Below are 21,948 nucleotides of genomic sequence, written 5' to 3' on the forward strand. Positions count from 1 at the left end.
ACCCACACAATCTGGGATAAGGGGAACAGGTGATTTTTTTTTTAGGAACTGGAGAGAGAACATTTTTCCATTCAGTTACCATGGATTATGTGATTACCTGTTTCCTTATATACAGTTACTGAATGTAACTGGATGTGTCCTCAGGAAGTAGATGGATGAGGCTAACCTGGAGAAGATGGAAACAGAAAAAGAATGATTCAGGAAGGGGAGAGAGAGGTTAGGGGATTCACTCATTCATCATTCATTCATTCAACAAACATTTACTGAGTTCCTTCTGGACTCCAGACAAAATCTAACATTGAGAATTCAGTGTGAAATGAACCTACAAATTGCCTTGTCCTCAGAAATTTACATTCCAGTGGGAGACTCAAAACAGATGAGAAGAATGTATGTTACTAGACTGGTGGCCTGGCCCCGAGAGGTTCTGCCCAGGGCCTGCCAGGAGTGTGTGGGTTCCGGACTTTGTGCAGGAAAGATTTCACAGCACAAGTCCAGGTGATTTTGAGAGGACATTTATTAAGCTGGGGACAGTGGACAGCATAGAAGCAGCAACAGGAGAGCCCAGGCCGGGCTGCCTTAGCTCTCTAGGAAGTCAGAGAAAAAGGGGCCTTGGGAACAGGTTCAGGGGGTTAGCCCGGGGCAAGCTGTCGCTGCCCATTGTTCCCTGGTTGCAAGACTAGTGGGATCCCTTAGAGTTCAGGAGATGCAGGCCTGTGGGGGAAGAAGAGAGGACAAGGAAAGGTGTGGGCCGGGTCCTTTGTCTTAAGGCTTTCATCTCCTCTGTGCTGGTGAGAATCTTAGAGGTGGTCACAGGGGAGGGTTTCAGTAGAATATTCATCAGTCCCCTAGGTGCCTCCTTTCAGGGCCCTGGTCCCTACTGATGAGTCGGTGCCAGGGCAGGGGGTCACTGCAGCTGGCCCTGGGTCGCCCACTTGGCTTTGCTGCTTTTCTGGGCCTGGAACCCAAATACAACTGAGACTCAGATGTTGTCTCCAGGGAGGTGACCTTCTGTATCAGGCTGTGCGGTGCTCAGCCAGTTGGTTCAGTATCTGCCTCAGTTTCCCCACTCTACTGTACTTGCCAAGGAATTTTCCTAGCTTTTCACTGCCCTGCCTCACACGTACTGGTCCAGCGGCAGTCAGTGTACTGCAGAGTGACGGAGAGATACAATTACTCAGACGGCCTCCCTGAAGGGAGGTAAGAGGCAGCGTTGAAGGAGGAGAGGGCTGAGTGTCCAGTGAAGTTCTCGAAGGAGATTCATGGAAGAGACTAAGGGTGACTGTAAGGGGTGGGACTACTGACACCAACCACTGTTCATTAAACACCTTTTGTGCTTGTACAGGTGTCATCTCTTGAAAGCCTCACAGCAACTCTGTGAGGTGGGTGTTACTACACCCATGTTATCGATGAAGAAGCAGAGGCCAATAAAGGCAGTTTAGGTCACCTTCCCTCGGCCAGAGCTGGCACGCACAGCTGACCGCACACCCCAAAGCCTGTGTCTCTCACACCACACCACCCAGCCCCGGTCCAGCTCGGGACACCACAGGGGACGAAGAGGCAGGTGAGGGAAGCTGTCCCGGCCCAAGGCACAGGGTGAGCCTGATCGTGGTCATTCGGGCGCCAGCGGCAGGGCCTCTCGGCCAGAGAGTTCTCAGGGGGCAACAGGATGAGCTGAGCCAAGGTGGACTATTCCATATGCTTCTCATCGTCTCAAGGAGGGTGGGACCAAGGCCAGACCTGGGTGAGTGGCCCCCAGAAAGCCTCCTGACATGCACAGAGGAGAAAGACAGGTGGCCCTGGCCATGGAGCCGATCTTTAAGGTAGAGTGCCCCTGCCCACAAGCAAAATGACCCTGTGAATATCCTGAGTTCTGACCAATCAGACCAACAGCTCCTCTTCTTTTGGGAGGCATGGGAACATGGACTTAGAAGGGGGTGACCCAGGGCAGAAGTGAGGGGACAGGGGGTCTCCTCTTCAACAGTATGGATGTGACATACCCCTTCTAAAAGGCATATATAATCCCTGGCCATGTGGTAGGAGTGATGTAAATTATTCAAAAATAATACTTACATTTGTGTATGTGTATATGTACTAATTAACTGTAGCTCTAGCCTGTGCTTTTAACCTTGCAATATAATTGTTTAGATACAGTCTTCTTTCTCTGAGTAGATTATTAAATCCTTGAGCACAAGGCTCATGATTTCTTCATGTCTTTATTCCCCCTAGATGCCAAATCTGGTACACAGCAGGCCTTTAGTAAGTGTTGGATGAATTAATTAATGACAATTCATTAATTAATTAATGAATTGTATCTGTATGGTACACACAAAACAGATAAACTACACTGAAATGCATCCAAAACCTTAAGAGTAACTCATCTTGGGTCAAGATTCACTTTGCAAGGTCTCAGAGAAGATTTGCCTCTTGCCAAGGTAACCATAAGTTTGCGGCTGCAGAGGCCTTAGCTTTAAATTAAACGACACACGTAGGGCACCCTCCATGAAGTCTGGCCTGTAAATGTGAGGGGCAGAGTCCCCTGTGTGAACTGGTGGCTGGGCATGCCTTGGCACCCATCTGTCTCCCCCGGGCTCTCCCCACCACGTACCAGACACCTTCCACGCCCGGCATGCCAGCTGGTCTGGTCCCCAGCCCTCACAGACTACAGGGTCAGGAAATAGCAAGTTTGTCCCACTGTCCATATAATTACCGTGTGCCCTTCACAGCCTGTGTGCCGCCCCCTGGAGAACTGGCCAAAGCCAACGTTTAGTTTAGCCACCTTTCCTCCACACCTCAGCACAGTCTGGGCTGTCAGCGTGCGCTCAGGAAAAGGCACGTTGATCTGAACCAAACTGAATTAGCCAGGCCACTGGGCAGCCGGGAAGTCACGTGCTGCTTTCCCAGACCAAGTAGAAATTATTTTTAGATTATTTACTGTTTGGTATTATCCATGCCACAGCTCCCTCCTATTAGGGCACATCAGAGAAAATTGGCTGCAGCCAATTAGTGGGTATTTCACAAGTCATCTGTCAGTACTGGCCTGCCTGTCATCATTTGCAAAAAGACAGACAACAGGAATGTGTGCACACACAGGAAGGACCATAGGGGGACCCAACAAGAAGGTGACCACCTGCACGCCGATGAGAAAGGCCCCAGAGGAAACCAAGCCTATGGTCCCCTTGATTTTTGTGGTCTAGCTTCCAGAACTGTGAGAAAATAAAGTTGGTATGCAAGCCACCCATTCTGCAGTATCTTGTTAGGGCCGCCATAGCAAATGAACACGCGGGGTTAATGCATTGTCCAGACAGCCTGGGGAGAACTGCAGTGGGTAACCGAGGGTACGGAGTATGTCAGGATCTTTCCCTCTGAAGACTATTTTTCAGGGGTTGTTGATAGAGCATTTCCTGAAGTCAGGGCTGGGCAGAGGGTCTGGACTAAACTGATGCCCTCCCCACTGATAGCCCTCACCATACACACGTGACTTTGCGATTAAAGAGGGAGGGAAGGAGGTCACCTTCTGGGGACCCACCTAGATGAGCCTGGTCTGCAATTTTGAAGATGAAAACTACAGTGTGTAAAACAAAATTTCCAAAGAGGTACAGAAAAGGAGAGACTTCATTCAGGTGAAACAGTTCCAAAGGCAGCCAGCCTCCTGTGGAAACGGAAAATGCATTGCACTGAGAAAAAGGGGAGATTGCCATTCGGAGGAAAAGTTCCTGCCCTCCCGCCACATTCCCGATTGGCCCATCTTTAGGCAAATGAGGTTTCCAAATTCTAACAGTTCTGATTGGTCTAAATCATGCAGTTTTGACTGATCATTATTGAGCAGTTCTGATTGGTTAGTAGGGATGCCAATGAGAATATAATTGTGCAGTTCTGATTGGACAGGGCAAGTCCCAGTCCATTGATCAAAAGACAAAACCATGGCTTCCCTGCAGTGGCTGACTCAGATGGGCATTTGTGGGAAGCCACGGTTCGAGACTGAGGTTCTTCATAGTATACAGAGTCCCGGAGGAACCCCTGTCAGCAATAGCTACTGGATTCCTACTGTTTATAAAATGTGGCCCTGGGTTGACAATGGGGAGTCCATCTCAGAGGATGAATTCCTTCTTGGGGCTCATATCAAGTGAGTCTTCATTCTCAGAGTCCACAGAGGAACAGATTTCTCAATATGTTTGCCTTCATTGTTGGCCTCAGGACCAAGAAGCGAGACAGTCTAGGCAACAAATAATTAACTAGCACAGCAACTAGTCCTAATTCATTCGCCAAGAAGTCACCTTTTATTGCCACAAGTGCCACTTGGAAATGGTGGGCAACCTTCTTCCATCTTGTGCCCTTTAGGAAGACAGTCAAACCCTGCAGCCTCAGCAACTCCTTCTCGGGAGATTTTTTCATCCTCTCTTGGTCCTCCTGAAAAAAGGAAGCAGATAAATGAGACACTGTTGGTGAAACATCTAGAAACAAATGGCACACACCCTGTACTCACAAGTCTCATTTAGCCTCATGCTGGAAGTCCTAGCCAAAGCCTCTAGGTAGGAGAAAGGAAGAATTGGTTTGAATAATTCATTAAGGTATGGCATTAAAATATGCAAGCAATACCCACATATAAAATAGTAGAATAACTTATTTCCACTAGCAACAGTATAGATTGGTGTTTAAAACATATTTAACAAAAATTTTGTTGAGCCTATATTATGAAAACTCCACTGAGGTACAGAAAAAACACTTTAAAAAATTCTGAGACCTTGTTCTTGAATAAAAACAATAAGTATTTTAAGATCCAATTTTCCAAATATTCATTCAATATTTAATAACTACCCATTTAAAGCCGTTGTGTATAAGGGTGTCTTTTTGTTTTCCCGTAATGCTGACACTCTGAGATGTACTGCAGACTCTGGAGGCCCCGCCCCTCTGGTGTTAGCTAATCTTAGAGACGGCGAACAACTCTCTTTTCATATGCAAACTAACGCCCAGAATCCCAACCGCCCACATTCCAGGCCACTGTCACCCGCCCCAATCACCCCGAGCCACACACCTCACCACCAGGGGCAGTCCCTACAACCCAGAGCCGGAATTATTCAAACCGGCCAATCCCAAACTCCTTTACCTTTCCTCTCCTCTCCCTTCCCACGGACACCACAACAGGGCCTCAGCCACTTGCTCACTTTCTCTCTGCTGGACACCAGCAGGGTTTGCTCCCCTGGCCCTCGGTGCGCGCGTGCTCCTCTCAGGAACTGTAAGGACCATCTTCTCAATGGCAATTGTCTCCAGATCTGTTGCCCTTACTGAACCTCAAGTTTTTCTATTAGCACACTATGTTTTAAAACACATTCCAATAAAAATACCAGATTAAAGGCAATGTAGAAAACAACCAAGTGAAGACAACCGTTAACATTTTGGAAAAGATCATGTAGCTACGGCGGTGGGGAGAGGAGATGGATGGGGCGGCCGCTGGAGGGCGGGGCTGGAGGGATGCCACTGAGCTCCGAAGAAGTTTTATGAATGTAGTGGGTGTAAATTTCAGTCCAAATTAGAATAAATATGAAAGAAATGCTTATTTTTAGTAATTCAACTTAATTTTAATTTCGGTCTCCATCTCGCCAGGGTGGCAACTGAATTCAGTCATGTCAGGGCCTTGGGACTACCCAATCCCCGCCCCCACCAACACCGCCCTAAAAACTGTTGGGCTTCGCCAATACACAGGCGTGGGGGTGGATTTCGGATGCTTGCTGGCTCAGCCACTCATCTATCCACCCTACGTCCTTGTTTGCAGTTGCTCGCAGCAGCTTTTAAGACAGCGGTGCACTGCCTAAAGACATTTCAGTACACTACGGGAGTCCCATAAGATTATAATGCAGCTGAAAATTTCTATTGCCTAGTGAAGCTGGAGCCATTGTAAGGCCATAATGCAATGAATTACTGTTTTGTGCGGGTCTTAGTTTTATGGGTAGAAATTCAGTGTGTTAGAAATGCCTGGTGGCCCAAAGGGGCACTAACCTGGGCCCTCATGAACTTCCCACAGACCAGTCTTACAACTGGACCCAACCCTTATGGTTCTTAGTATGATTGCAAGACACCTTTCAGCCATAGCCATTAGGAAACTTTGAAGAAAAAAGTTTATAACCTGGAGTTTATAGGCCCTGAAGCTACAAGGCAGGCGAGGAGGCACACAGCAGAAGTACAGGGCAGAGAGCGAGACTACCTGCAGAGCCTGGGGTGCTGTTTTTACTGGGGTCAAGAATTAGGGAGCACAGGGTTTTACGGACTTACTTTTTATTGGTGAATTTAAAAGCTAACAGCGAGAATTTAAAATTGGGAAGAGAAAAAACAAGTAGCCAAATGGTTAGCTATCAAAATCAGCCAAGATCTCTAAACCAAAGGATCCTCCGTGGGGCGGGGCGGCCAACAGTGTGTTTCTGGTCCTTCTCTGAAGCAGATGTCTCTTTGAAATGGATGCCTCAGCAATCAGAGCTTCAGTCAGGCACTTGTGTTACAAAAAGAAAAGCCCACGGGGCTTGTGCTGCAACTACTCAGGTGTTTGAATGTGGACGCTGGTGCAAATGAGGCCGCTGTGCAGTCAGTCCCCTCACAGTACAGCAGCTACAATTACAGTGGCTGCACTGTGGTTTGTGTAAGCACGCTCTGTGATGTTCACACAACGAAATCTCCTAACAACGCGTTTCTCAGAATGTGTGACTATAAAAACCCCTCCCAAGTCACCTCCCCACAAGAAAACGTCTGTGATACCTATACCGTTATGCCACATGGAAGTGGATTCTTCAGGGGCAGACTCAGAGGAGCTTGCCAAACAGGAGAAAGAGGATGCAGGACCTAGAAGACGAAGGGCAGGTGTCATGTGGTAACAGGCACTGAGTCGAGTTGGGGAGGGAGATGGGAATTCAATGCACTTGGAACATCCATCGAACGTTGTGAGTAGTGAGAGAGGCACACACAGTGTGGGAGGAAGCTTAATAGAGGAGGCGACTCTTGAGCTGGACCTTGAAGGGCACAGTTGATTGCCTGGGGGAGAACTGGGTCGGCGTGCACAGAGCCCTGCAGAGGAAACAGCGTGAGCAGAGCGCGGGCTGAGGTGAACCCAGGTCTGACATCCTGAGCCCACGAGTGACGAGGCAATTCCCAGGAACATGCTGGGTGTGGGGCATGCGCCTTGGAAAGAACTGCATGGCTGGGCTGTAGATTTACCCACAGAGCTGGCTGCAGCTACCATGGAGAGAAGGGAAGAAATCATGGATGATGCCGTCCGTGGATACTGTGTTCGCCAGAAAGTTTGTTGGGTTTTAAAGTAAAATTAAAAGACACATTTTTCATGTTCACCGTAACTTTACTGAACAACACATTCTCCATTTTTGTTCCACTACCTTCTGCCACCTTTCAGGCAACTTCGTCATTCCATCTTCCCAAAACTTTTTATCTTTTTGAGCAAGAACCGTTCCAGGTACCTTTTGCTGTCTTTCAGGGAATTAAAATTTTTCCATTAAGAGAATTTTATAAAGACCAAATAAATGGAAACCCAAAGGGGCCATGTCCTGTGAACACAGCGGGTGAACTTCCCAGGCAAGCTGGAACAGCTTTTGCCCGGCCGTCAGAGAACCACGCGGCCTTGCGTCATCCTGATGGAACACTGTGCATTTTCTGCTAATTCCGGACACTTTTTGTAGAGTGCTGCCCTCAGTTGGTCTAATAGGGAGTAGTTGTTGGAATCAATCATTCAGTTTTCTGGAAGGAGCTCATAACAGAGGACGCCCTTCCATTCCCACCAGATACACAGCATCACCTTCTTTGGATGAAGACCAGCCTGTGGTGTGGTTGGTGGTGGTTCATTTCACTTGCCCCACGATCTCTTCCATTCCACGTTATTGTAAAGCATCCAGTGTTCACTGCCCATTACAATTTGTTTTTAAAATGGAACATTTTTTGTTATGTTTAAGTAGAGAATTATGTGTGGAGATGCAGTCAAGTAAGTTTTTTTCCACTTATTCGGACCCCAAACATCAAAGCAATAACATAACCACGCTGGTTCAAATGATTTTCAGTGCTTGATTTGGATATTTTCAGAATGTCAGCTATCTCCTGCGTGGTATAATGTTGATTGTTCTCAATTAAAGTCTTGATTTGATCGCTATCAACTTCAGCTGGTCTACAGAAACTTCACAAACCACTTTGACCCGTTCGATCAGTCACAGCACCTTCTCCATACGCTGCACAAATCTTTTTGTGTTTCAGTCACATTTTTACCTTTCTTGAAATAATAAAGCATAATATGCCAAAAATGTTGCTTATTTTCTTCCATCTTCAATATTAAAATGGCCATACAAAAATTCACCAATTTTGATGTCTTTTTAAAAATGCATGCTGATTCACAATACAATCTAACCAACTTGTTTCAAATGAAGTTAAAGACAACTAAGCACTACTAGGGAAAAAACTGAACCAACTTTTGGACCAACCCAATATTTATAAGCCTGAATCAAAACTTAATGTGCTCCTATCAAAATTTGAAACTGGAGAGCCAGCTTTTCTAGATGTGTCTTTCTGCTCCCTAACTGGAGGGGTAACCATACAACCTGGGTTAACTGACCAGCTAGCCCCTTTGCTGGAAGAAAAGGCCTTGGAGCAACCAGAGGGGTAGGCAGTCCTGCCTGCCAGGTTGAATCCAAGGTGTACTTTAATCTGTATCTTATCTACAGGAGGAATTCATAGGATCTTTAATTTCTGTTATCCATATTACTCCACTATTCAGACTAGTAGCAAGTAGCAAATGCAACCAGAAAACACAAGTGTTTCCAACTTTATCTGCATACATTTCACTCTCCACAGCAGTCAGCAGAGTCCGTTTCATCAGGGTTCCTCTGTCATAATTCTCATCTGGAATTTAACTGGTTTCCCACTTTCTTAATGCAGTCCTGTCTTTCTTAATGAAATCCTATCCTAGTCATTCTAAATGTACATTTATTTCCTGCTTCCCCATTGCCCAGTTAAGTGTTTAGAAAACAGTAAAGAAACAAATATTTTTGGATTTAATATTATTTTCATTTTCTTTCAGTGTTCAGTACTCCCATTTCTTTGTAACAGATTTGAAACTTTCTAAAAAATACACTCACTTCACATAAGCTGAACTACTTTAAAGGTACACGTGTGAAATAACTACAGAAAAGATCCACTGAGCTATTTCCAACCACCATGAGTTCCTATTCAGCTATTATTTAGTGGACCCCTGCAGAACAGGTGGCACTATTAGGAAGTCGAAACAAACACACAGCCTGTTTCCCAGGAAATGACTAATCGACTTGGAGAAGACCCACTTACTTGAAAATTGAAACCACACTGCTCAACAGGATGTAATTCCAGCCATGTTTTCCTTTTCTCTAAGGTCACATCTTCCTAAAACACTGGCACTTATTTATTTATTTTATTTTTAAGATTGTATTTATTTTTAAAGGGGAAGGGAAGGAGAGAGGGAGAGAAATATCAATGTATGGCTGTCTCTCGTGCGTCCCCTGCTGGAAACTGGCCTGCAACCCAGGCATGTGCCTTGACTAGGAATCGAACCGCGATCCTTTGGTTCACAGGCCTGTGCTCAATCCACTGAGCTACACTAGCCAGGACCTGTGACATTTATTGAGTGCCTCCTATATGTATGGCATTAGGCTAGAAGATTTTAGATAACTTTTTTAAAAAAGATTTTATTTATTTTTAGAGACAGGGGGAGGGAGGGAGAAAGAGAGAGAGAGACATCCATGTGTGAGAAAGACATCAATCAGTTGCCTCTTGCACACCCCCAACCAGGATTCTGGTCCACAACCCAGGCATGTGGCCTGATGACCAGGAATCAAACTGATGACCTTTCAGTTCACAGGCCAGCGCTCAATCCATGGAGCCGCACCACCCATGGATAGATTGCTTTAGGAATCCCCAAACAAACCATAAAGTGGAGCCCTGGCCAGGTGGTTCAGATGGTTGGAGCATCATCCCATCCATCAAAGGGTTGTGAGTTCAATCCCAGGTCAGTCAGTTGGGGTACATAAAGGAGATAACCGATCAATGTTTCTGTTTCTTTCCTTCCCTTCCTCCCTTCCTCTCTCTCTCTCTCTTTCCCTCCTTCCTCTCTCTAAAACCAATAAACATGTCCTCAGGTGAGAATTAAAAAAATAAAAAATAAAAGTAGAGCTCTTTTTAAAATACACTAGTAGAGAAACTAACCCTCCGGAGTCATGTTCCACCCTGCATTCTCAGTTTTCCTAAATCAAGAGAATAATCATAATCTTTGAAAACAGCTTTCAAAGCTCAGAGTTATGAGGCACTTGAGTATTCAGCACACCAGGATCACAGAGTGCTTAGTATTGAAATGGGGGTTGCAAGATGTTTCATCAAAGTGAGTTTCGACTATCAACCAACAGATTCATTTGCAGGGATTAGGCAGTACTTTATCCTTCTAAAGAAAAATTCCTACAAGGAGACTAATTTCAAGATCGCTTTTACAAAATAAGCATTCAATACAGTGTCATCAAAGTGCTAGTCTGGACGTGCCCAGACTGACCTCTGCTGGGCAGTCTATTAACTTGACAATATATTTTTTCTTAAGATAATATGGCAAGGAAAAGAGCATCTTCCCCAAATTATATCTATTATTTAGATTTATATAGTTCAATGTACAAATACTCACCAAGCCATCCACTTACCTTACAGCAAAACCTTGTATAGCACTGGGCTGCCAGAGGCGAACGGCCACGGGCAGAGCAGGATCCTGATGAGATTTCAGGAGCTACCCAGTCTCCATGCTCCCTTTGACGTTCTCTGTGCTCTTATGCAGCTCAGGCTCACTGGTGCATGTATTAGAAGTACTTTAAGAGCCCTGCTGACTGAGCCTGACTCCAGGGGCTTTATCAGGTAAAACTACAAAGCCCTTGAAGTATTTCTTAGGTGCATGTCACAAAGTTATCATCCACCACTTTGTGGAGGTCACTTATGCCCCTAACTAGCCAATGGAGACAACTCTGGTGTGTATGATGCAAACAAGCTGAACTTTTATATAATATCCTATCCTCCAATTCATATAAAATTGCAGAAAATAAACAAGAATTCCCCTAAAAATAAAATATTTTTCCATTTCTAATATTCTTTTAAAATACAGACGTATCTTGGAGATAGTCCAGGTTCGGTTTTAGACCACCACAATAAAGCAAGTATCACAATAAAAAGCCAGTGACACAGTTCTCCGGCTTCCCAGTGCATATAAAAGTTATGTGTGCATTACACTGCGGTCTATTAAGTGTGCAACAGCATTACATTTTTTAAAAATGTACAAACCTTAATTTAAAAATACTTTTATTGTTAAAAATGCTAACCACCAACTAAGGCTTCCGCAAGTCATAATCTTTTTGCTGGTGGGAGGTCCTAAAATACAGTATCTGCAGAGCACAATAAAACAAGGAGTGCCTGCAATGTCCGTTTTTGATAAGAAAAATATAAAACGTGCAAAAAATTATTTTTATTTCAAAATTTTGTAAAAGGGCAAAAATGAGGACAAAATAAAAATGATCTATAATCTCATCACCGAGTTACTGTAACATTTGGTATACCCTGTGCCCGGCTTTTCCCTGCACACACTCGTGCAGGAATGCAGGTGTGTACCGACCTGCAGCTGTCCTTTTGCAGCTGGCCTTTTTCATGTATATTATGTTGTGATTATTTCCCCACTAATAAATATCCTTTAACAAAAATTTACTTTATGATGTCAACAGATTATAATGCATGTAACTAATACCTTACTATTAAATATTGGAGTTATTCCTAAATAGAACTATGCCGAATGGCCTTATATATAAATACTTAACCAAATGTTTCATTATTTCTTCAGGATACATTCTCTAAATAAGCTTTCTGGGTCAAAGTTAGGGAGTATTAACATTCTTAAGATCCCAAAGCAAGCGCTGTCGGACCTGCTCTGTAGGAATGGTGGGCCCACCTCGGCTCCCACCACAACCTGGCCGTGCCCACTTCACCCTCACCCACACTGAGAATTATAATTAAAAGTAAGGTTTTGCAGCCTAACATATTCATATTTATTCATAATAACCACACTTTTACTGACCTTGTTTTTGGTCAATAAAAAAAATACATGCCCTGCCGGTTTGGCTCAGTGGATTGAGTGCCAACCTGCAAAACAAAAAGTTGCTGGTTCAGTTTCTGGTCCAGGCACATGCCTGACTGCAGGCCAGATACCCAGTTGGGGGTGTGCGAGAGGCAATCAATCGATGGGTCTCTCGCACAGAGATGTTTTTCTCCCTGTATTTCTCTCTCCCTTCTCATCTCTCTAAAAATAAACAAATAAAATCTTTAAAAAATACAAAAAATACTGTCTTTTTTCTGATTATATATTCATGCCCTTTACCCATTTTTCTACTAGTGCACTGATATTTTTCTTATTTACAGTTCTTTGTATATTAAAGCTATTGACTCTATTGGTCTCGATGCTGTACAAATAAAGGTTGCTAATCCAAATATACCCTGAAATTATTGGTTTTCGTGTGGTGTGACTTCTCCTTTGGCTCAATAAATTCTTTCCAGAAAAAAACCCCTCCAACTCAGTAAGTATGGAATAAGCCCCATTAAATATTGGGGAGACTAAGGTATGAAGAGGTGAACAAATAAAGTGCAAAGAAAAAAAATGCCTATATGCTCCAACATTCTTTCTTCCAAAATGTTCTTAAAACATATGTGACTCTGGACTTCTGGTCCAGATGGTGACATAGCAGACATGGTTCACCTCTTCGTACAACCACATCAAAATTACAACTTAACTATAGGACACTCATCACCCAGAACTATCAGAAATCGAGTTGAGTGGAAATCTGACAACTACAGAATTAAAGAAACAGGAGGGGCACAGATGCAGAACCAGCTGGTCTCATACCAACACGTGGTGGATAAAAATTCGGGAGAGGTATCTTGGGAGTGAGGAGTCCCAGACCCACACCACGCCCCCCAGTCCAGGGTTCCAGTGCCAGTACAGTAAGTCCCCACAACTTCTGACTGCAAAAACCAGTGGGGATTGAGCCAGTGGAAGAAACTGCTAAAGCCCCAAGCAGTTCCCCTTAAAGAACCCACATGGACTCACCTACTCACACTCACTCCCTCTGAGCTCCAGCACCAAGGAGTAGCCTGAAAGGCACCAGTGGCATTCAGGGAGAAATTGAAGTGTCTGGCACCAGGACGAGCAAAGGCCATTGTTCCTTTGCTAAACCCTCCCCAAACAGACAGTAGACTGGGGCCATATCTGATAGTCCATCAACCTGGCTAACACAGTTTAACTTACCTTGGAAAACCCCAAAGGCTCTGTGGAGTGGGCCCCTGCACAGCTGATCCTCTACCGTGGTAGGAAGTTGGTAGGTAGTGGTCACAGCCAGTCCTTGCAGCTGACTGGTCTGGGTAAATACTTCCAGTTGACCTGCCAGGAGCAAACAAGGCTCAAATGCAACAGGAGGGTATGCTCAGCACACACTGCACCTCGAACATCCAGCTTGGGTGATAGGGGAGGCTGTGCCACTGGATGCTACAGGACACCCACTACATTAGGGCACACTATCAAGATACTGAGTCAAGGCAGCTCTACCTAATACATAGACACAGGGAGGCTGCCAAAACAAGGAGAGAAAGAAACATGGTCCAAATGAAAGAACAGATCACAACTCCAGAAAAAGAGCTAAACGAAATGACAATAAGCAATCTAATAGATGGAGTTCAAAACAATGGTTATATGGATGCTCAAGGAGCCCTGGCCGGTGTGGCTCAGTGGATTGAGTGCCAGTCTGCAAACCAAAGGATTGCTGGTTCGATTCCCAGTCAGGGCACATGCCTGGGTTGCAGGCCAGGTCCCCAGTAGGGGGCGCATGAGAGGCAACCACACATTGATGTTTCTCTCCTTCTCTTTCTCCCTCCCTTCTCCTCTAAAAATAAGTACTTTTTAAAAAATGGATGCTCAAGAAACTTAGTGAGGACCTCAGCAGTATACAAAGGTCCAGTTAGGAACAAAGCATTCACTAACTGACACACAGCGCAGCTTACATGGAAACAACAGCAGAGTGGATGCAGCTGAGAATCAATAATGTGGAACATAAGGAAGCAAAAAACACCAATCAGAAGAAGAAAAAATAATCCAAAAAAATGAGGATAGTATAAGCAGCCTCTGGGACAACTCCAAGACATCCAACACTCACATCATAGGGGTGCCAGAGAAGAGAAAGAGCAAGAATTGGAGATCTGAAAAAAAAAAAATAGTGAAAGAAAACTTTCCTAATTTGGTGAAGAAAATAGACATTCAAGTCGAGGAAACAGAGTCCCAAACAAGATGGAAGGAAGGAGGCCCACTCCAAGACACATAATTGAAATGCCAAAGGCTAAAGATAAAGAATCTTACAAGCAGCAAGGGAAAAGAAGTTAGTTAACAGATGGTTGCCAGGTGGGATATGGGTGCGGGAGAATGGATGAAGAGGTGAGGGAATTAAGAAGTACAAATAGGTAGTTACAGAATAGCCATGGGGATGGAAAGTGCAGTATAGGAAATGGAGTAGCCAAAGAACTTACATGTATGACCCATGGACATGAACAATGGTGGGGGAATGGCCTGAAGTAGTGTGGGGTGCTGGGTGGAGGGGGGCAAAGAGGAAAAGTCAGGACAACCGTAAGAGCATAATCAGTAAAACATAATTTTAATAAAAATAAAAGATATGTGACTTTAAGAATTTATTTATTAAAAGAATGCTGATGTTAACTCAGTGCTTAGGGAGTTACAATGCTATTATTTAATAAAAGCCTTTCTTTTCTTTCTTCTGTAACTGGTTATTTCTGTGGTTGAATACTGGCAACTTTTCTGTTTTTAATCAATTACTTTATTATATAATGTCATTTACAAATGTTATTATTCTTCTTTGCATGACAATTTTAACAGTATAGTTATTTTGCTGTGGAAAAGAAAATTCCATCCTACAGGAAAGAGCAAACTCCTCAAGGCCACTGATTGGCATTTTTATTCACATATTAGAGTGGGTCAGCCAGTGAAAATCCTAGAAAAAGAAAAGACAACAAACATTCAGTTGAAAGAAATAATTGTCTCACACTGCACCCTCAGTGTTTTGCTTGCTATAGAACGTGAAAGTCCCATTACGACCACATCTACCGCGTTGGTGGTAAATAAAGTTTGTTTTTGGCCAAGTGCTTCATCCAGAAAGGAGCTAAAAAAAATCCACAGTGAGCCTTTCTGTCCTCTCCCACTAAGAGAGTCTGAAAGAAACAGAAGGACACTCAGAAGAAGAGAGGAGATGAAGGAAACCCAAAAAGCGTCAAGCTCCCGGGTCTAAGCAGGACCTAGGTGGGAAGAGCAGTGCGGGAGAGCCTTTCCCAGGACTAACACCATTGCACACGTGCAGTGTAGACGTGGGTGACTACAGATTATGTCCTCCCGGTATGATGGCCCACACTGGGAATCAATGACCAGCAGGGCATGGACACAGAGACAATCGATGAAAATCCACACTCTGGGTACTACCATGGATGAAGCTTTACTGGAATGAAGACAAGAAGTATCAAAGAGGTAGATGCAAGAAATAGAATAATCCTTATGGAATCATAAAAGAATAAATAAAAGCTGTATTTCTCCAGGAATGCCGCCCCAAAATTCATTGAGAACTACTAACAAAATAGAATAATGAAAACCATATAGTGTAATAAAAGTTATGTGAATGGCTTTGGGGACATATTTAAGTAAAATAAAGGTCACTTGAACACCAGCACCAGGATACCTTGACAGTCTGATCTGATAACCAAGTTGGCTCACTTGGTGGTTAAGTTGGCCAACCAACTGACTGGCAGCTTGGTAGCTACTAAGTGGCTAACAGGTGGTCAGCACCCACAGGTGGGTGTGGGGGCAAAGACAGGATTCACAGTGCACACCTCTCGGGGCGGGGCAGTGCAAGATTTCACCACATTACTCAAATGCTGCACAATTTAAAACTTACGAGCTGTTTATTTCTGAAATTTCCCATTTAATATTTTCAGATCATAGTTGGCCATGGATAACTGAAACCAGGGAAAGGAAAACTTTAGCTAAGGATAGCCTACTGTACTAATTTTGGGCTTTGATCCTCTTTTTCCAGTTCAACACTTTTTCTTTTTTCCTGAGGTCGGCATTTGTTGCTATGAACCTCCCATTTAGAACTACTTTTCCTGCATCCTGTAAGTTTTAATATGTTGCGTTTCCACTTTCATTTGTCTTAAGGTATTTTTTCAATTTTTTGGATTTCTTCTTTGACCCATTAGTGGTTCAGTTGCATATTGTTTTATCTCCACATACTTGTGAATTTTCTAGTTTTCTTCTTATAATTGATTTGTAGTTTCAGACCAATGTGGTTAGAAAAGATGCTTGGCATGATTTCAATCTTCTTAAATTTATGAAGACTTCTTTTGTAACCTAAGACATGATCTATCCTGAAGAATGTCCCATGTAAATTCAGGAAGAATGTGTACTGTGTTGCTTTTGGATTAAATATTCTCTACGTATCTGTTAAGTCCATCTGGTCTAACACATCACTGAAGGCCATGTTTCCTTACTGACTTTCTGTCTGGATGATCTACCCATTGAACTAAGTGGGGTGTAAAAGTTCCCGACTGTTACTGTATTGCTTTCTATTCCTCCCTTTAGGTTTGTTAATATTAGCTTTATATACTTAGGTTTTTCTATGTTGGATGCATATTTACAAATGATATATCCTATCATTGGATTGAACCCTGTATCATTATGCAATGCCTTTGTTTTTATTACAGCTTTTGTTTTAAAGTCTATTTTGTGTAATGTAAGCATAGCTACTCCAGCTTTCTTTTGGTCTCCATTTGCATGGGGTGTCTTTTTCTATCTCTCCTCGTCCAGTCTGTGTGTGTCCTTACACGAGGTAGGCAGCACATAAATGTGCCTGGCTTTTTCATCCATCCAGTCACTGTCTTTAGATTGGGGAATTCAGTCCATTTAGATTTAAAGTAATTACCAATAGGTATGTATTTCTGCTACTTTGTTAACTGTTTTCTAGCTGTTTTATGTTTCCGATCTCTTCCTTTTGCCAAAGTCTCAGAATTTCAGTAGAATTTTATGTACATTTTATAGGTCCTAAATTAATTTATTTGCATTTCATCAGTGGCCCAAGTGTCCATTTGCCCATTTGTCCACTGTCTTGTTCCAAAAGATCTCACAGTAGATACATGTATAAAGAACCAAGACAAAAACTAGATGAAAAAATTATTTGCTCTGAACACAATGGCTAATACACAGTGTGGAAGAATGCAGGACAAGTAACAGAGTAAGAGAGGGCAAGTGGCAGGATCAGAGGATAAACTAAGCATGAAACGCCGCTTAATCTGGGATGGAAGAGGATCACGCCACACACTTTGCCAAAGTAGAGACCAAAGTAACTACTTTTTTAGAGGCCAAAGTAACTAATTTTGAATGTGGTTGCACAAATCACCCTGTTAGTCTCACCTCCCCCTGTACTTCCTCCACTCTGTGAGCTGGCTGGCCTTGTTCCAGTTCCTCAGACTGGCCATGCTCCCTCCCGCCACAGCCCTTACATCCCTCTTCCCCCACCTCTTCACTGAGTTTGCCCCTACTTAGCCTTTGGATCTCAGTTTCAGCATCACTTCCTCTGAGAAGCCTTCTCTGTGGTCACCACGTAAGTCAGACTCCTTTGCTGTACACTCATTCAGGACTGGGTTCCTTTCCTCTGCCTCACTCTGTCATAATGGACTCAGGTGTGCGGTGACTGGTCTGTCTGTCACCTCTGCTAGCTCCCCGTTAGCTCCATGGGGTGAAGCTGAACCTGGTTTTATTCATCATGCTATTCTTTGCACCCACCTAACACGTATCTCCACAAATACACATTGAACAAATGAGTACTGAACACATTTGTTCAATAATACTCATTGAACAAAACTGCCAAACTCAGAAATGGTTTAGAGAGAACTCTCTAACAACAGGGTGTTCTAGTAATTGCATTTACCTGGGATTTCCGCATGGCTTGTGGCTCAATCATGATGTTGATAAGAGAGGGTTTAGTTGTTTCCGCCAGGCTTTGCTTCAGGGAGTCTTGGAGTTCTGCTGGTGTTTGTACAAAATACCCTTTGCCTCCAAATGCAGTCATAACCTGCTCGTAACGTGAATTTGGCAGAAGACACATTGGAGGGACCCTGAATAAGCAGATCAGAGTAAATAGAAAAAAATCATATCATTTTGACACAGTTTGTGGAAAATTTTAAGCTAAACTGAAAGGCACACTTTTTTATATCCAACGCTTACACTGAGGTGCCAGTAGACTAAACTGTCCACAATTTTACATTGTCTATCCAACAAAGTCAAATACAACTTTTTTGTGATGATAGAAAAGTTTTATATTTATGCTACCCAATACAATAGCCAATAGCAACCTCTGCTGTGAGCACGTGAAATGTGACTAGTTAAAATAAGAAACTGGATTGTTTGTTTTGCTGTTGTTGTTAAGGGTTTTTTAAAAGTCAAAGTATAGCTGGCATACAGTATTGCATTAGGTTCAGGTATGCAACATAGTGATTCGTCATTTGTATACCATATGGTGTGACTGCCACAGTATGTCTAGTAACCATCTATTGCAGTGCAAAGTTACTACAATATCACTGACAACAGTCTCTGTGCTGTACTCTACACCCCAGTGGCTATAAATCATACATGCAATGAATATACTTATTATAACATAAATAATATTTTATAACTGGAAGTTTGTACCTCTTAATTCACCTTTTTTACCCATCCCCCTTTCCCTTCCCACAGGAAACCATCAGTTTCTTCTCTGTATCTATGAGTCGGTTTATGTTTTTAGTGTTCATTTGTTTTTTTAGATTCCACATATAAGTAAAATCATATGGTATTTGTCTCTCTCTGATTTATTTCACTTAGCATAAAACATCCCTCTATGTCCATCACGTCATTGAAAATGGCAAGATTTCATTCCTTTGTACTGCTGAGTCACATTCCATTGTGTATATATACCTTACACCTTCATCCATTCATCTATCAGTGGACACCTAAGTTGCTTCAATATCTTGGCTATTGTAAATAATGCCGCAATGAACATAGAGGTGTATATATCTTTTTTAATTGTTGTTTCAGTTTTCTTCTAATAAATCCCCAGAAGTGGAGCTGCTGGTCATATGGTAGGTCTGTATTTCTTTTTTTTTTTTGAGGAACCTTCGTACTGTTCTCATAGTGACTGTACCAATTTAAAATGCCACCAACAGTGCCATGAGGGTTCCCTTTTCTCTACATCCTTGCCAAAAGTTCTTGTTGACTTTTTGATAACACACTTTCTGTCAGGTTTGTGGGAGTATCTCACTGTGGTTTTATTTGCATTTCCCTATGATTAGTGATGTTGAACACATTTTCATAAATCTGCTGGCCACTTATATGTCTTCTTTGGAGAAATATCTATTCAGATTCTGGCCCGTTTTTTAATCAGACTGTATATTTTACTTATATAGAATTGTACAATTTCCTTATATATTTTGAATATTAACCCCTTTTCTTTTTTGTTGATGGTTTCCTTTGCTGTGCAGAAGATGTTTAGTTTGATATAGTCCCATTTGTTTATTTTTGCTTTTGTGGCCCTTGTCCAAGCTGACATATCCCAAAAGGTGTGGCTAACACCAATGTCAAAGAGTTTACTATCCATAGTTTCTTCTATAAGTTGATGGTTTCAGGTCTTACATTTAAGTCACGAACCCATTTTGAGTTTATGTTTGCCCACGGTGTAAGAAAGTGGTCCAGTGTTCCCAGCACCATTTGCTGAAGAGGCCATCATTTTCTTAGTGCACTTTGGCCTCCTTTGTTGTAGATTAACTGACCACATTAGCGAGGGTTCATTTCTGGGCTTTCTGGAACTAAATTTTTAATTGAATTTAAATAGCCACATGGGGCTAGTGGCTGCTACACTAATTAGCACAGGCTAACCATCAACTATTATGAAACCAAAAGAAAAAAGGAAAAAAAGGAATGGTTACTGCAAAACAGCAAATAAAAAAATGACAAATGAAGCCAGTAAAGCACAGTGAACATACCCTAACCCTGTACCGCCTCCGCAGGCTGACTCTCGGATCCACATCTGCCCCCGACCCCACCGCCAGCCACAGCACTGTCTCAGGCTGGCTCTGCCTTCAGACAATCACGACTTAGCTTTGCAACGAAAGGAAGGAAGACCCTGGATGTAACCACACGTATTTCTACGTGGTGCATTTGGAGCACTGTGCAATAAGCTCTTTAACTAATCAATAAGGCTCAGGCATCAAGCCTTTGTCTGAGTCTTCAGTGGCCTCTAATCATAAACTATTTCCTGAAATGCCCAATCACAGAAGGCTGTGCAGAGGGAAGCCATGCAGGCAGGGTCCCTGCCCTAGGGGGGCTGACACTGTAAACAAGCAACACTCACAGCATGGAAGCACATTCCAACACAGCAGACTTTTAAGACAGAGTAAAACAGATGGAGAGCCCTAACCAGCTGGTTTGAACAGTGTCCCTATAAGCTAAGGTTGTAAGTTCGATCCCTGGTCAGGGAACATATAAGAAGCAACCAATGAATGCATAAGTAAGTGGAACAACAAAAATCAATGTTTTTCTCTCAAATCAGTAAATTAAAAAAATTAAAATAGATGGAAATAAATGTACATTGTTCTAGGTTACTTACACAGTAGTAGCATCTCCAAATTTTAACAATTCCTTCCAACTGTTTGTATCAATACCTTGGTAAATTCCATTATTATTCACCACCAAAAGTATAATTGGCAAGTTGTACCTAAAATTGACAGCAAAATATAAAGGAAATAATTTTTCATCCTAAAGCAATTTATTTTCCTCAAGCTGAAATTTTAACTTAAAAATGGATAATTTTCCATAAACATTTTTGTAATACTATTCCAATAAAAGAATATCAAAATAATAGAAGAATGTCCAGTCATGAACAGAAACATTATGGAATAGTACAAAGAAGGCGAGCGTAGGGGAGACAGACCTGGTTCCACTACTGTGCAGCTGTGAGCCCTGGGCACACCACTGAGTATTCCTGAACCTCAGTTTTCACAGACCCAGGCACTGAAGAGAATGACACTGTCCACACGTGATACCCTCTGAAGCACCACCCCTTCCAGGTGGTGCCCAGGAGCACCTTCTGAACGATGTCTTTTTATTTACTGAACCCTCACAGACCGCCCACACTTGCTAGAGGCTTTGGGAGGTACACAGGTGACTAGTGTATGTTCTCTCCTGTCAGATCACTTCACCCATAATTAGAAAAACATTACATGAGGTAATAATCAGAAAAAAACAGAAGATTTAACAATGTACTAAACAGGATGATAAAGACCAAAAAAAAAAAAAGGCTGATTAAACTTTACCAATGACAGACAAAAGAATATGGGCTTCATTTTCTACAGACATGATTTCTGAGATCAGTATGTAGAAATATTGAATCATTATGTGTACACTTGAAACTAATGTAACGTTACATGTCAATTATTCCTCAATAAAAAGAATTTCTTAATAAAAAAATAATTTCTGAGATGAGGTGTAGAAACCAAACCAAACTACACACCGTTAGGTCACAGGACTGTGGTAACAACACACTCCCCGCGGTGAAACGGAATGGCTCTACTTCGCTCTCTAGAAGGCTGACTTCCCCAGAAATCACCTTTCAGGTGTATATTACATGGTCGTCGACTAACAGGCACATATTTTCCCTTTGATTTGAAAAGTTTTACATACCAACACTTTCAAAGGCCCAAAACATGTTTTACAAAAGCCCTAAAAGGAGTCCCGGCTAAGAAGAGAATTGTTTTCCTAGTATAAAAAAGTGGGGAGAAAAGAATCGC

General features: G+C 42.8%; 1 protein-coding gene across 3 annotated transcripts in view; it reads right to left on the reverse strand.

The window, feature by feature from the left end:
- Positions 1-6,729: 6,729 nt before the first annotated feature.
- The window catches only part of HACL1 (2-hydroxyacyl-CoA lyase 1), a 41,305-nt gene continuing 26,086 nt past the window's right edge, over positions 6,730-21,948 (reverse strand). For 2 of the 3 annotated variants that reach the window (XM_037061331.1, XM_037061333.1), the window contains 3 exons: positions 20,769-20,876; positions 18,060-18,246; positions 6,730-6,828 (listed from right to left, as the gene is read on the reverse strand). In XM_037061331.1, the coding sequence (XP_036917226.1) occupies positions 6,745-6,828; positions 18,060-18,246; positions 20,769-20,876 (379 nt within the window). In that variant the 3' untranslated portion in view covers positions 6,730-6,744. Of the gene's footprint in view, positions 6,829-14,953; positions 15,081-18,059; positions 18,247-20,768; positions 20,877-21,948 lie in introns of those variants that run through there. The other variant, XM_037061332.1, reaches the window with a different exon arrangement.

The sequence above is a fragment of the Sturnira hondurensis genome, unplaced genomic scaffold, assembly GCF_014824575.4.
Source record: "Sturnira hondurensis isolate 20B ecotype Veracruz unplaced genomic scaffold, ASM1482457v3 Scaffold0013299, whole genome shotgun sequence".
NCBI classification, from domain to species: domain Eukaryota; kingdom Metazoa; phylum Chordata; class Mammalia; order Chiroptera; family Phyllostomidae; genus Sturnira; species Sturnira hondurensis.